We start from the raw sequence: 14,483 nt of genomic DNA on the forward strand, positions 1-14,483 counted from the left end.
AAACTTAAGACAAAAGTAAAAAGTTCTTTATAGGGCTTCCCCCGGTGGCGCAGCGGTTGAGCGCTGGGTTTCTAAGCTGCCCGCCGCCTCTGCAGCGCCGGTTCGATTCCCGGCTGCTCCCAGGCCACCGGAGGAGGGCCCCACATGGTGCGCAGACCTCTCCTGCCACCCACTGCTCCCCTCAGCAGTGTACTTCGGTCCTTCTGCCTGCTCTGCTCCCCGCTCTGGCTCTGGTGAATTCTCTCACCTTCCCACGCTTCTGACTGTACCCAGTGCTTGTATAAATAAATAAATAAATCTTTAAAAAAAAAAAAAAAAGCTACAAATTCTTTAAAAAAAAAAAAGTTCTTTATAGTAGTGGCAGCATCAGTCATTTTTCTTTTAATGTCTGCTTTACTTTCTCTTTTTAGATGTCATTGACAACTGTAGGCTGATTTCAGATGAATGTCGACAAAAGGTAAACAAAAGCAGTAACGGAGAGCTAGTCAAAGACTTCATTACCCTTTTTGCCTAAGAATTTAATTTCTTCAAATTCATTCACACAAACAGGAATGAATGCAAAGTACCTGGGACATAGAAAAACAATAAAAATTAGATTTACTGTATGGATTATCATTCTCAGAATGTTCTAAGGACAAAATTAACAATACCTTTTTAACAACAGCAACAAAACTTTTGTAAATACCTTTTAAATTATGAACCAAATAGTCAAGTGTCTTACATGAATTGAAGAATGAAAACAAAAGTAATTTGCTTTTGTGTAAGATTTGTTTCCATGTATTGATCAGGAAATTGACTCAGTTCTCTCCTTTCCTTGAGTAGGTATCTCTCTTAACAAATTAAGATTCTAAATGTGAATCAAATTCAATTCTTTCCTATAAGAATACAAGTCGGTTTGTAGTGATAATTTGATTATTATTCAGTTTCATCAAATCGCTGACCCGAAAGCACTTAGAAAGCTATAAAGGCAGCCTTTTAGGTGTATTTAGTCACATGTAAACTAAGATCAACAAAGAGCTCTTCAGTCAATGTATTAGCTAGACAATAATGATCTAATTTTACATTATAAAGCAATTTTTGGAAATCACTTGTTTAAGCTGTTTTGCTTTCCATAAAACCAAGCAACTTAATAACAACTCTGTAATTCTCCTCCCTGATTAAGCTACTCATTTCTTTCTAGTTACTGCAACTAAAGGAAAAATATTATGCAATTGAAATTGATCCTAATCTTACTGTAGAAGAGAAGTATCCTTATATGGTTGAATGGTAAGTGCACATTAGGCAATAAGAGAGTAGAAATATAATAAAATAACATTACAGTTACTGTATATGTTTCATTTTCCCCTGTACTATATATAGAATCATAAATTACCTAATGAGTTCTATGATGATTAAATATAACAAAATGAATTTTAATTTTCTGATCACTCAATTTAAAATTCCACATGTAAGCCTTAAATTAAAAAACTTTTTTAAAATATATGAACAAGATGTGACTGAATGTGTGAAAGAAATGAATCAGGAATCTGAACTCAGTTGGAACCAGCAGGTGACAATGTTATTGAGAATTGGTATTGGTTGCATTAATCAAATGCAGCATTCCAAGCAGACCACGCTGAAAGCATTGTGTTGAGTCCTGGGAAAATGCTGTTGAGAGAAATGTTGACAAACTTAGATTGTCAAAGGAGTTCACTAAGATAATCACAGGAATTAATGCCAGTCCATTTGAGGAACATTTCAAGGAATAGAAAATGCTTTGATTCAGAAGCAACTTTCAGAATCTTAAAAGACTGGGAATGATGTTATTTATTTTCATTATCCTACTGGCTAACAGAGTACCTGGCACACTTAATCACTTTTTATGGTATAAAGTGTTGGAAAAAAGTTAGACTTACTCTCCAGGCCTATGGAAGTAAAAGTGGAGCTAGAGTTGGGAGACTTAACAAGACTGGTTTCATCATGATAAAAGAAAGGACTGCCTTGTAATTAGAATTTTAGTGGAATAAGTTTCCCTGGGCATATGAGCTCACTAACATGATGGGAGCCGGCCCAGGCAGAGAGAAGGGTTGCTTAGGAATATTGTAGGGGCATATTTACATAAAAGGTAGTGAGGTTTTAGAGACCTCTTAAACTGAGATGCTGTGACTATAGGTGTTGTATGTAATTATAAAGCCCCTGTATGTAAATTTTTCATCACAAGGATTTTCTCTCATACTCACTGACAATATCATTAGTATTCAGGCATTTCATGAACATTAAAACTACAAGTGGGTGAAAAAAATACCTTTGCTCTGATTCTTATTGCAAAGGGATGATTACACCTCCTTAGGTTAGACTCAGTTCTTATCTGTAGACTGAGGAGAGGTTTACACATTATACCCTTTCGTTATCTTATTTACACAGTTAAATAAGGAAATGCTTAAGAACAGGTATGTCATTTGAGACATATTTCCTGTGTATTCATTGGTGGTGAATTTAAAATTTAAATCTAAATTAAAATCTAAAATATGAATGAAATGCTGTATTTTCTCACATTGAAGAATGCTTTGTAACGATAATAGTTTTAATTTGCCTTAACTGATAATCATTCTTTTTTTCTTTGGTTATAAACTCCAGGTATTCTAAATCACATAGCTTGCTTGTTGAACAGGCTATACCAAAAGCTAGACTTAGAGAAATTGTGGCAGAATCTGACATTATGCTCAAGTAAGTTTCCTGGGTGTCTTCTGTTGTAAATTGTCTACAGACTTGAATTGTTGTTACATATGTATTCAAGTGTGTATTTTTATTAAAATAATCTATAAGAATATTCATATAAAAACATATCCAAAATAGGCCATCTATCACAAAATAGTGGTGAAATAAGGACATGTTAGAATGAGAATGACATGTTAGACATGAAATATGAAAGGAATATTTATTGATCAAATTGAAAAGGAGTTAGCTAAGTACTCCATTTCTAAATTTACATGAATCTGCAGTCTGAATTCTCAGTTTCTTGAAAACAAGGTAAATTAGTAGATAACATTTGTAATATGTGAACTCTAAGATATAACACATTTTAAAGCTTATTTTCAAATGCTGTTTACCACCTCTTAAAATTTTCAACCCATTAGACAAGGATGATGATGCTATTTTTTCCTTTTTTTTTTTTTTTGTTTGTTTGTTTTTGTTTTTTGGTGATGCTTCTAAGGGGAAAGCATTAAATTGTCAGAGTGTGAGGACAACTAGTAAGTATTTCCTTCCTTTGTAGACAGTTGAACCTATAGCCAAGGAAGAGTAAAAAAGAAAAGATTTTAAGATCAAAACATGAACTACAGCTGCCAGATCTTAGGCAGAAGAAATGCCAACTATGAAGCGAAAACAGCTAGTTGCTGCCACTCAGCTTTTTTAACAAAAGGGAGTAAGTGAGCAGGATGGACCAGCAGGTCTTTCAGCTCACCCTAATTGGGCTTTTCAAGGTGTGGTTTCATTATTTGATATTAAATAGTGTAAACTCTGAATCATAGGCCTATATCAGTATTCGTGTAGCCTAAAAAGCAGCTAATGTGCCATTAATATTTATTAAAAGGAGGGTAAAGTTAACTTGTTTGAAAAACTTGTGCTAGTTATGTCGCAGACATCAGTCATAGTCCTAGCGGGCAGTATTTGAAATGAGAATATGAGTGAGCCATAGACTTAGGTAGAGATATTTGGTTTTTTAAACTTCTAGGTGAAAAGGAGATACATTTTGTTCATTAACAGTTTACACCTCCATCTTTCAGGGAAGGATACGAGAATTTCTTCGATAAACTCCACAAGTACAATATCCCTATGTTCATATTTTCGGCTGGAATTGGTGATGTACTCGAGGAGGTTATCAGGCAAGCTGGTGTTTATCATCCAAATGTCAAAGTAGTGTCCAACTTCATGGATTTTGATGACAGTGTAAGAATATCAAATCATTTTTCAAAGTTATTTTTAAAATGTGAAAATATTTTAATCACCTGAATGTATGCTATGTATTATTTAATATGTATTCATTTAATAGGCCAACTTGATAAGTGTACTGAGAGAGTTATCTCCCCCACTGTTGTATTCATAGCCATATGTTAACAATAACATACCCTCCTTAAACTTTTGTTCTCCAAACTGTAGGCTAACATTGCAATTATTAAAACTTCTTTTAAAGTAACTTAATGTAGCAACTCTGAAAACTTAACATCCATAGATGGAAAGAAGTGAATCAGAACTGACATTATTTAAAGAATTCTCTAATCAAGACAATATTTATGCTAGACATAAAATTGGACCATTTCACTAGGAACCAAATGAAAGTAATTGACTTTTCAACTCATTGTGATTAACAGTTAGTTTCTAGGAAGTCATTTACTTCTCAAAGCCTTTCTTCTCATGAATGTGAGAAAACAACAAACAGAATTTATAAAATGCAAAACCTGTTATCTCAAAAGGACTTGTATTTTTAATAGGGGGTGCTCAAAGGATTTAAAGGAGAACTAATTCATGTATTTAACAAACATGATGGTGCCTTGAAGAACACAGACTATTTCAATCAACTAAAAGACAACAGCAACATAATTCTACTTGGAGACTCCCAAGGAGACTTAAGAATGGCAGATGGGGTGACCAATGTTGAACACATTCTGAAAATTGGGTATCTAAATGATAGAGTAAGTATCCAGAAGTGTCATGTAATTTTAAGGAAAAATTAGGGTGAGATGTTACAGGCAATTATTACAAAAGGAACCTGACAAAGTAGTTCCTTTAGAGACACTTTGATTGCTCTTTATTCTGGGGATGATTAAAGGAGTTCATGAATACTACCTATTGGGGGAAGAGAGGGTGAAATTCTAAATGAGGTCTCTCTGGCCTCTTCCCCTCTAGGTGCCATGAGAACCAAAATGTCTCCAGACATTGCCAAATGTTCCTTGGGCACAGTCTTCCCCAGTTGAGAATCACTGTACTAGAAAGAAGTCATTTTGGGAGAAAAGCCACTATGTGGGAAAATTTCTGTGTCAGTGAGTCTTAAAAGTTTGGAAGTATTTCTTCATTTCAAAGAAATTTTATGAAAGTGAATTAATTTACATTTTGCCCAGTAGATCTAATATCACAGTGAAATTTCTGTGAAACTTAGTTCTTCCTGCATAGTAATTCAATTTTTGTTTCTATGTTGTGGTTGATTAGGTGGATGAGCTTTTAGACAAGTACCTGGACTCTTACGATGTTGTTTTGGTAAAGGAGGAATCTTTGGAGGTAGCCAACTCTGTCTTACAGAAGATTCTGTAAAGAAGTATTCTTGGACAAGACCTCTCCTGTGTGTACGTTTTATGCAAGAGCTGCTCATCTGTTCATCTGCTGAAAAACTTTTATTTATAATATATTCTAGCTCTTGAAGTTTTTCCTTTCCATTGCTGAAGTATATTTTCAGACAAGCTGAATCCATCAACTGGAAACTCCGTTTTCTCCACCTCTCTCAACACACTCCTCACCGTATTTTTTTAACAGATTTTAAAAAAAAAAGGTCATTAAACCAAAATTTGAAAAATAACTCCCTACATTTTCAAAGTGAATTTCATAGTTTGTTACTGGGAAGATTTTGAGGAGTCTTTTTACACTGAGAAAGCTTATAGAGGTTTAAGAAGTTTTATGAAATGGTAAAATGACATGGTTTTAAGTACTGTCATTTTTCTAATTTGGGTGCATGATGCTGATGGCATCACAGTCTTTTGAAGTGTATTATGTTTGGTTATTTTGTTTGGTGTGAAAATCACTATTTAACAGAAAATATTGGCACTTGGTGTTTGAAAATTGGTATCCACGTTCACTAATCATAAAATGTTCTGTGTTGAAGCACTGATAATAAACATGAAATGAAAAACTTTTTTAATTCTACTGTCAAGAGTATTTCATTCATTCAACAGATATATATATTCAGTGCCGGCTGTGTTTTTCTTGTGTATTTGAGTGTGCTGAGAGTCCCAATGTCCCTGTCATAATGCCTATTTAAATTGAATGTTTTCAAATTTACACATAATAAGTTTAAGGATAAAAAGATATTTGCAGAGCAAATTTAATCTGCCCCTCAGAAAATACTAGAGAACCTGGGAAAACCATTTTCCCCCAATGAAAAGATCTGTAAAAGAGGGTCATTTATTATAAGTCTAAGAGTTTCAGAAACAAACACAAGTAGCAAACAAAAGGTCACATAGTGACTAAAACTGCTAAGTTAGGAACCTGTGTTCCTCTTTTCAGTCTCACTCCCCATTCCAAATTTCTGCTACCCCAAGAATGCTTAGACTTCCCCATACCGTAAATTTGACCGTGACTCTAATCCTCGAGCTCCACAATCTCTGAGCAACTAATTGGTGTGCTAAGGCATCTGATCTGTGATGCTCACAAAGCGAGATCCAACTACTTCTAGACATCCAGGGAAGTCAGCAGTCTCTAGTTCAATCCGACATGGCAATGAGGCAAGGTCTTGTGATGAAAACCCTTTCCCTGGGGCATACCCTCCTTATCCTCCACTACAAACATCTCCTTATAAAAAACTATTAAACCATAAAATGTATCTCCTTTATCCTCCCAGGGACTACTGTATTTCAGCCAGAAGGTCAGAAAAGACCAATGTTCCAGTTCAGCATTTGGGCAGAGTTTAAAAACAAACAAAACTGAGCCAAAGATTTCTCTATTCCTGAAGCTCTAAAACCTGCAGTCTTTTCCCCCAGAGAAACTTATTTTTTATTCAGTCAACCTGTCCCATTACTAGGAGATGTTTGTAGTAGAGGATAGGGAGGGTATGCCCCAGGGAAAGGGTTTTCATCACAAGACCTTGCCTCATTGCCATGTCGGATTGAACTAGAGACTGCTGACTTCCCTGGATGTCTCGAAGTAGTTGGATCTCGCTTTGTGAGCATCACAGATCAGATGCCTTAGCACACCAATTAGTTGCTCAGAGATTGTGGAGCTCGAGGATTAGAGTCACGGTCAAATTTATGATATGGGGAAGTCTGAGCATTCATGGGGTCCAGAAATTTGGAATGGGGAGTGAGAATAAAACAGAACCAGCTAAGAATAGCACAGTATAAGCACAGGCTTTATCTTTATGAAGACTCACGGATAACCAAAGCCCAGTGCATTCCAAAGGGCAGTTCAATTTAGCAAGATGACTAACCTATCTAATGTACTTAAGGAATTCTGGTCGATGGAAAATCTGAGTGACTGTGCCAGATGGAAGAGGGGTAAGGACCACCAGTGACCATGGCAGCCAGAGCCAGAAAGGCCATGGTCATCTCCTGTGCCTCCCCAAAGTACATGGAGTCCCTGAAGTTTCTTCTGCCAAGAGTAAACGGTGAACATTTGCTTCTTTAAAACACTATTTTTAAAAATACATTTAAAACACTATTTTTAAAAATACACGTGCTAGTTTAGTCTCCATTTGCGAGTCATTCTCTTTTCTCTGCATCGCAAGAGACTGGCCTCTGAGAACACCAGCACCTGAGCTCCTTTCTCTCTGGCTTCCTATCAGGTTCAGGTTCAGCTAACCGGAGTCCCTGGTGAGACAGACACAATAGGTATTTCTTCCCAGCAGTGCTAGCCACAGTCCTGGGATTGACTTCAGCCCTCCCAGCCAGGGAGCAATCCACATGGCGCAGCAGACTTCTCCTGTCTCACCGCTGCCCGCCTCAGCAGTGTATTTCAGTCTGCCTGTTCTGTTCCCCACTCTGTCTCTGATGAGTCCTCTCACCGCCCCCCCACACCTCCGGCCTGTACCTCAGTTCTTGTATGCATAAATAAATCTTTAAAAAACTAAATAAAACACCACAAAGCCAACATGATAAAAGTCAATACTTTATATACAAAAGATCAGTTTTGCAACGTTAATTCCACTGAATGAGTGCACGGCATTTTCATGAAGTATCTTAGGGCTACATCAGTACAAAATAGTTTAAATTAGTAAAATAAAGCAGTCCCAAAGGGAAATCATGATTACTTCAGAGTGAGTGCCACCACCACTTGGGAACAAGAAACATAAGACAGCAATGCGGTTACCACACGAGGTGAGGTGGGGAGGCTAGGCAGGTGAAGATTCCTTGTTTTCCTATGCAGAGCACAACCCCGCCCCCCTTTCAGGGCACTGCTCTCTCCAGGAAAAGAATGTCACCTGCATATGCTCATCTGCTGAGAAGTCGCTTCCATCTTGGTCTTGGGGAGAAAGCTAGAGTCCACCTTCACCACCAGCCCTGTCTGCTCACAGGACTCAGGGCGGGTGAGAGTGCACTGCAGGACAGTGACAGCAATAAGGACGAGTGAAGCAGGCAATCTTACGTGGCAAATGCACAATCAATTCTCTATTCATAGTCCAAAATGTCTCGTTTTCTATTTAACCTCCAAGTTACACTGTCAATTGGAGCAGAACAAGGGAATGAGTGTGATGAACTAGAAAACTGTGTGTGTGTGTGCGCACACACGCACACGTGTGTGCTGGGCATCACCAGAGCCAGTGAGGAAACTTTTCCAGGGCTTACTGGGAATGCTGGCACACCCTGTCTTTTCTGCCCATTTGAAGAATACTTTAAAACACTGGCACTGGCAAATTTAAAAAAAAAAAATTTAATCCTCCTATGCAGACAGCCTGGTCACTTTTTCTTCTGTTCCCTGCAAGATGATTGTAACTCCTGTCTGACACTACTTTCCTTTAATAACAAAACTACCCAGATGGCTCACAAAACACTGGCTGGCAGCGCAGCCTTTTCCATAGACAACACATCCCACGCTGAGGCACCTCGCACCGATTTTTTTTTTTTTTTAAGATTCCTAGCAGTTGGCCTAAATTCTCACCGCGTGTACAACCCATCCCTGACATAAGCCCAGGTACACATGACCCACCTACTACTTGCTGACCGTGCGCTTCTGAGACCCTCGCACCCGCAGGCACACTCTGCCGTGATCGGGGGCTTGGAGTCACACAGGTGGCTGAGTCAGGTTTAGAGTTCATCGTGTTTGGCCTCCTGGTCTTTGAGTTTAAATTCCTCAGCTGTGACCTTTCCATCTCCATTCCGGTCCTGGTTGGTGAACATATTCTTCACAATCATCTCAGCATCAAAGCCAGGAGCGAGTTTCCCTTTGCCAGATGCCACCTGAGCATGAATGTACTCTGAGAACTGGAGAGAAGGGGGACAGTGCAAAGCATGAGACGTGGCAGCTGAGAACCCCAAGCCCCCAGCCTGAACACAGCCTCCCAAAGGCGATGGAGCCGGAATTTGAATCTGAGCTAGCAAAACAGACAAAATCTTATGAGCTACACGACTTGGGTTTTTTCCCCCAGATGCAGGTTAAAAGTCCCCTGACCAAAAGACTTCCCCACCAAAGGCTGACCCCCAACCACCCTGAGAACTCGCCATACAAGTGGCTGCTGTGCACTAAGCATCATCACAGACCCTAGAGATACATCAATAAACAAATAGCCCACCCTCTTAATTCTAGCATGCTGCGGTGGGAAAGACACACCATTAAAAATAGACATTAAAAAATAGGTAAATTACAATTAAATTAGAAAATAAAATGCTCCAGAGAAGTAAAAAAGCAGTGCCAGGTAAGGAACAGCAAGTGTGAAGGTGGCCACAGCTAAGCACAGTCCTAGAGGGCCATGCAGAGAGGCAGTGCTGACAGCAAGGAATGGGAAGCGGGAGTTCCAGGTGGTGCTGGTGATCGTGGAACCCATAGCAGTGCCCTATAAGAGGAAGAGCAAATCTCTAGGCATCTGCCACACAAGGGTCCTCGTCCAGAGGGCAGTCACTGGTCACACATACTCCTGCACCTTTCCTGCCGCTTTATACCCTGCATCCCCCTTGCAGCACAGTGGTTAAGGAGGAAGGCATGGAAAAGAAAGCTGGATGAATAAGCTAACTCTGCACCCCATGGGATTCTGAGCCTCAGTGTGGAGAAGGAAACAAAGCTCTGATATTAAACTGTCTGCACTTCAAATAATTAAAAGTGAGATTATTAAGATCCAAAAGTGAATAGAAATGTTATGGGATCTGCTGGTGCAACCATCTAATGGCAGGGAGAAAATTTCAACACAGTACATTAGAGAAAGAAAAAGTTTGTGGTTAAAGAAAAAAAAAAAGAGTATAGGTGGGGGAGTGGGTTGAAGTGTTTAATGTGGACATTAGGGTAAAAGGCCAGTGAAAAAGGGAAATTTGTGCAAAGGCTTGAAGAAAGCCAGGGAGTGAGCCAAACCGTTATCTTGGGGGAGTGTTTTCTGAATACAGAACACCTGGTACAAGGCCTGGGGTGGGTGTGAGCCTGATGTGCTCACAGAACAACACAGGGACAGCGTGCTGGGCAAGTAAGCAGGGGAGAGCAGCCGGAGAGGGGGTGACAGCAAGCAGGTCGTAGAGGCTTTGTAGGAAAGGTGGGGGGCTTTTGGGTTGGTGAAAATGTGGGATTTGGGGAGAGTGGTGTTCACGGAAGGGAGACAAACTCAGTGCCCTGTCCCGATACCGTGCGCTAGATATGTCTTCCACTTGCATGTTCCTGAGTTATATTCTTTGTAACAAACCAGTGATCTAGTGAGCTAATGAATTTCCCAAGTTCTGTGAGTCACTGTAGCAAGTTAATCAAACCTGAGGAGGGTGTCCAGAAACCTGATTTACAGCCAGTCGGTCAGAAGCCCAAGTGGCAGCCTTGGATTTCAGCTGATTTCTGAAGTGACTGGCAGTCCTGGGAGACTGAGTTCTTAACCTGTGGACTCTGATGCTACCTCAGACTCCCTGCTTCACTTTCTGAATGGCCTTGGGCCCAGTAATGTTCACTAGGCATTTCTGCGCCGTTTTCCTTCAAAGGTCATTTACCTCTTCAAGGAGGACTTCTCCATTGCCATCCTTGTCGATTTCCTCAAAGAGGTTGGGTGACACCTCATCATTCCATATGAACATGTACCCCTCAGGCAGGCCCGCAACAAGCTCCAGCAGCTCGATGTCAAACACCAGCACGGCGCTCCCAGGGACTTCTCCAGCTGTCTCACCAACAGGGCAGAAGCGGGTTAGTGCCCAGGGCAGCAGTACCGGCTCAGCTCCCCTCCCCACCTGAGGATGCATCCAGCTGCCTGACAAAGGCAGGCATTTCTCATGAAAGCAGGAGACCTTAGCATTGGCAAGCAGTTTCTCCCAACTATAGGTAGTCACCATTAATGAGTTATGAAATCAGTTTAGATGGCGACCAGGATTTCTTTTTTTTAATTAAAGAAGAGAATAAAATAGACCAGGGTACAATGCACATAGAAAAAATAGCTTTATTCAATTTTATATATAAAATAAAATGTATATTAACACATGCAGAAATTTTAGGTTTATGTATAGAGACAGGGAGATGAAATGTATTTCTTAATGTGTGTCAGTGAAAAAAATCTGAAAGTCACTAGTAGAGACCACATTGGTAGAACTTTTGAATAGTAAGATTTTAAAAATAATACGGTATGTCTTAAAATTACAATCTAACATGACAATAAACATAAGTTTGAGAATAGTATACCTAGTACGAGCCCAAAAGAAGTTATGCAACTATGTGAATAGATATGTGTATATATAAATTCAATGTATATGTAAATATGCCTTAATTTAAATTACTAAATATTATGTAGATTATATGTGATAATTATAATCTATCTTACAGAAGCATGGTCTTAAAGGATACACAACATATTTTTTAAAGTGTTTCTTTTTGGATTGGTAGGAGGAACAGAGTACTTTTTCCAGTTATTTTAAAATGATGAAAAAGAGGAAATCAATCAAGCCTGCCATGTTTACAAGTTAACACTTTGCATCTCCCCCACCTCCAGACAGCAGGAGCATTAAAAAGCTGAAAAAAAAGAAGGGGTTGCCAAATCCCCATGTGGTGGACTCATTCTGGCAGCAGTAGTGAAGTATATACCACAACACAAACCTCTCCTGTGAGGACGAGGCAAAGACAGTATTTCCGTGACTTGAAACTAAACTCTACCATAAGGAAATCCCTTTGGCCACCTTGCAGGTTCGGGAGAAGAGAAAGCAAAGCCTTCCTGACCCCAGAAACAGCGCCAGAAGGAAGCACTTGGCCTCACCTAAGAAAAATTGCCTGGAAAGCTCCTTTCGGGACATTTCCCACAGGTGGGTTTGAAGATGCAAAAGGTTTATTCCACTAAAGCCCCTGCTTTCACAAGAGGGTGTGGGGCATTAACATGGCATTAACACTGAATTCACAGGGATCTTAGGAACTCATTTAGTTATCAAACGAAAATGCTCAATACTTTTTAAAAATAAAGCCACAGATTCTTTGGGTTTTAAATGGAAGAAGCATGGTGTGACTCTACATATGGCACCCCAAATGCACAAAATACAGATAGTAAACGTGCCCCAAAAGCATTTAATACTGTTGCTTACTTACCCACGCCGGCCTCCCCATACCCCAGGTGAGGAGGGATAATCACTGTCCGTTTCTCTCCAACACACATCTCTCTGAGACCCATATCCATGCCCAGCACAACTTGTCCAGATCCCAAAACAATATTATACGTTTTGCCTAAATTCCACCTGAAAACGAAGCAAAGGAGTCCCTGTTTAGGTCAGGAGCCCACTGGCACTTGAGAGTGTTCCCATGAAAACACATCACTTCCATGATGTTTCTGCCAAAGACACAGAAGCCCTCTTCAGTCGTGAGGAAACATCAGACAAACCCAAACCGAGGGACATTTGGTAAAATTACCACCTGTAATCTTCAAAAGTGTCACGGTGAAAACCAAAGGAAGACCAGGGAATTGTCCCAAAGTATTGGGGCACATCAGAATGGGGTTATTTCACATCCTGCAGAAGTTAAGTGAGGTTGTAGGGTTACATGGCAGTAAACGCCCTGAATTTCACTTATGTGTTGATTTAACATAGGTGCTTTCCATATTTGTAGGAAATGCATACTAGAAGGTTGAGGGATGATGGGACCTCTTGGGGCAACCTTCTTGCCAATGGTTTCGGAAAGAAAAAGTTCTTTGTCCTGCTCTTGCAAAGTTTCCCTAAATTTTCATCAGTGTTCATAGACAGAAATTTTCCTAAGTTTTTTAAAATAAAATTTAAAAGTGGTTCAAACCCTAGGTTTTGGATGCAGTAAGACCGGCATTTGAATCCGGGCTCTACCATTCAGTTTCACCCTGACCATTTAATCTCTCAGTTTCCTAATCCAAAAAGTGGGTATGATAGCTGCCTCACAGGGATCTTCTAAATAATAAATAACATGTTAAGCTTGGCACTGCAGAAAGCAAGTACAAAGGGTTAATAAATGGATGGTCTGGGGGATGTAATGTAAAGTGCTTGTGTCTATAATGATCTGACTTCTGAAAAATAACTGAGTTTAACTTGGGCCATGGTTTAAATTATCCTTGATGTCCATGGTTTCCAGGAAGCCCAGATGAATAAACGTTTGCTCTGTCACCCAGTCACTACTGAAAATAAATCTATTTTCAAAGCCATGTGTTCCTATCACTTCCTAAAGGCAAAGCGGGGCTATGTTCTTCAATACCAAGAAAGAAACCCCACCTCCATGATGCCCCCTTGCTGCCCATTCCCCAGGTGATGACGACACAGTAGCCCATTTAGGTCATATGTCCTTCTCAGGCCTCCTTGGGCCCAGGGCTGCCGCCTCTGTCTCTTCTCAAGCCAATCTCAAAGGCAACTGGTTCTCTGGGGCCAGCAAACCAAAACAGGGTCTGCATTTGTTCTACCTGGGATGAAACTCAAACAGCCAACTCTGGCGCAGGGCACCTTGGCCCAAGGCCCGCAGGACAGAGCGTCCTTCGTTCTGCCCTCTACACAATCCCTCCTTTGTCAGCAGCACAGAGGCGCCTTCACATAGCTTTACTCCAGGGACCATTAGGGACCTCCCTTAGGACTCCTCGGCTTCCAAGTCTTACAGAACATTTAGGAACTCATTTAGTTATCAAATAACAAATGCTTTTTCTTCCTCTCGGGGGCCAGTGTAAGCACACATTAAGAAAATGCTCCAAGTAAACACTTCGTGTTCAAGTGTCATCTCTGAAAACCCCACGAACTCTTTTTCCGCAGGACATCTTTTATTTTTATGCCGTTTTTTTCTCTCAGATATGCTCCTCATTCCTTCTGTGCATTCCAGGCTTCCCAACCCTCACAGGCTTCCTGCTTCCTGCCTGTAGGCCGCCCTCTGTGGCTCTCCACCCACAGTCCCCTCTATCTCTCAGCAGCCAGCTTGTCTTGGCACTGACAAACTAGTACCCACAGCACCTGCCTCTTCACTGCTAGAGCCCACTGGGGCCCAGGGGGGGAAGGAAGTAACTTCCTAAGGGACTCCTCCCACACACACAGGTAGGCAGAGGCCTGCCATACCTGATGTTATCACATTATTCTGAAGATCTCATCAAGAAGAGACCTGCAGGTACAACTGCATGTTGCTCTTCCAGGTAGACTTACATGTAACACAGATGA

General features: G+C 40.4%; 2 protein-coding genes across 6 annotated transcripts in view; one reads left to right on the plus strand and one right to left on the minus strand.

Annotated features, from left to right (window-relative positions):
- Positions 1-5,286, plus strand: part of NT5C3A (5'-nucleotidase, cytosolic IIIA) — a gene marked incomplete at both ends in the record, with an annotated part of 39,059 nt that extends 33,773 nt beyond the window's left edge. For 4 of the 5 annotated variants that reach the window (XM_084259802.1, XM_084259803.1, XM_084259804.1 and 1 more), the window contains 6 exons: positions 411-457; positions 1,181-1,266; positions 2,617-2,706; positions 3,765-3,927; positions 4,470-4,670; positions 5,185-5,286. In XM_084259802.1, coding sequence (XP_084115928.1) covers positions 411-457; positions 1,181-1,266; positions 2,617-2,706; positions 3,765-3,927; positions 4,470-4,670; positions 5,185-5,286 — 689 coding nt within the window. The remainder of the gene's footprint in view (positions 1-410; positions 458-1,180; positions 1,267-2,616; positions 2,707-3,764; positions 3,928-4,469; positions 4,671-5,184) is intronic. The other variant, XM_084259805.1, reaches the window with a different exon arrangement.
- Positions 5,287-8,984: 3,698 nt separating this feature from the next.
- The window catches only part of FKBP9 (FKBP prolyl isomerase 9), a gene marked incomplete at its 3' end in the record, with an annotated part of 36,709 nt that continues 31,210 nt past the window's right edge, over positions 8,985-14,483 (minus strand). The window contains exons 8-10 of the mRNA XM_084259809.1: positions 12,424-12,569; positions 10,854-11,017; positions 8,985-9,161 (exon numbers count right to left, since the gene is read on the minus strand). Coding sequence (XP_084115935.1) covers positions 8,985-9,161; positions 10,854-11,017; positions 12,424-12,569 — 487 coding nt within the window. The remainder of the gene's footprint in view (positions 9,162-10,853; positions 11,018-12,423; positions 12,570-14,483) is intronic.

This window comes from Talpa europaea, assembly GCF_964194135.1.
Source record: "Talpa europaea genome assembly, contig: HAP1_SCAFFOLD_131, whole genome shotgun sequence".
NCBI classification, from domain to species: Eukaryota; Metazoa; Chordata; class Mammalia; order Eulipotyphla; family Talpidae; genus Talpa; species Talpa europaea.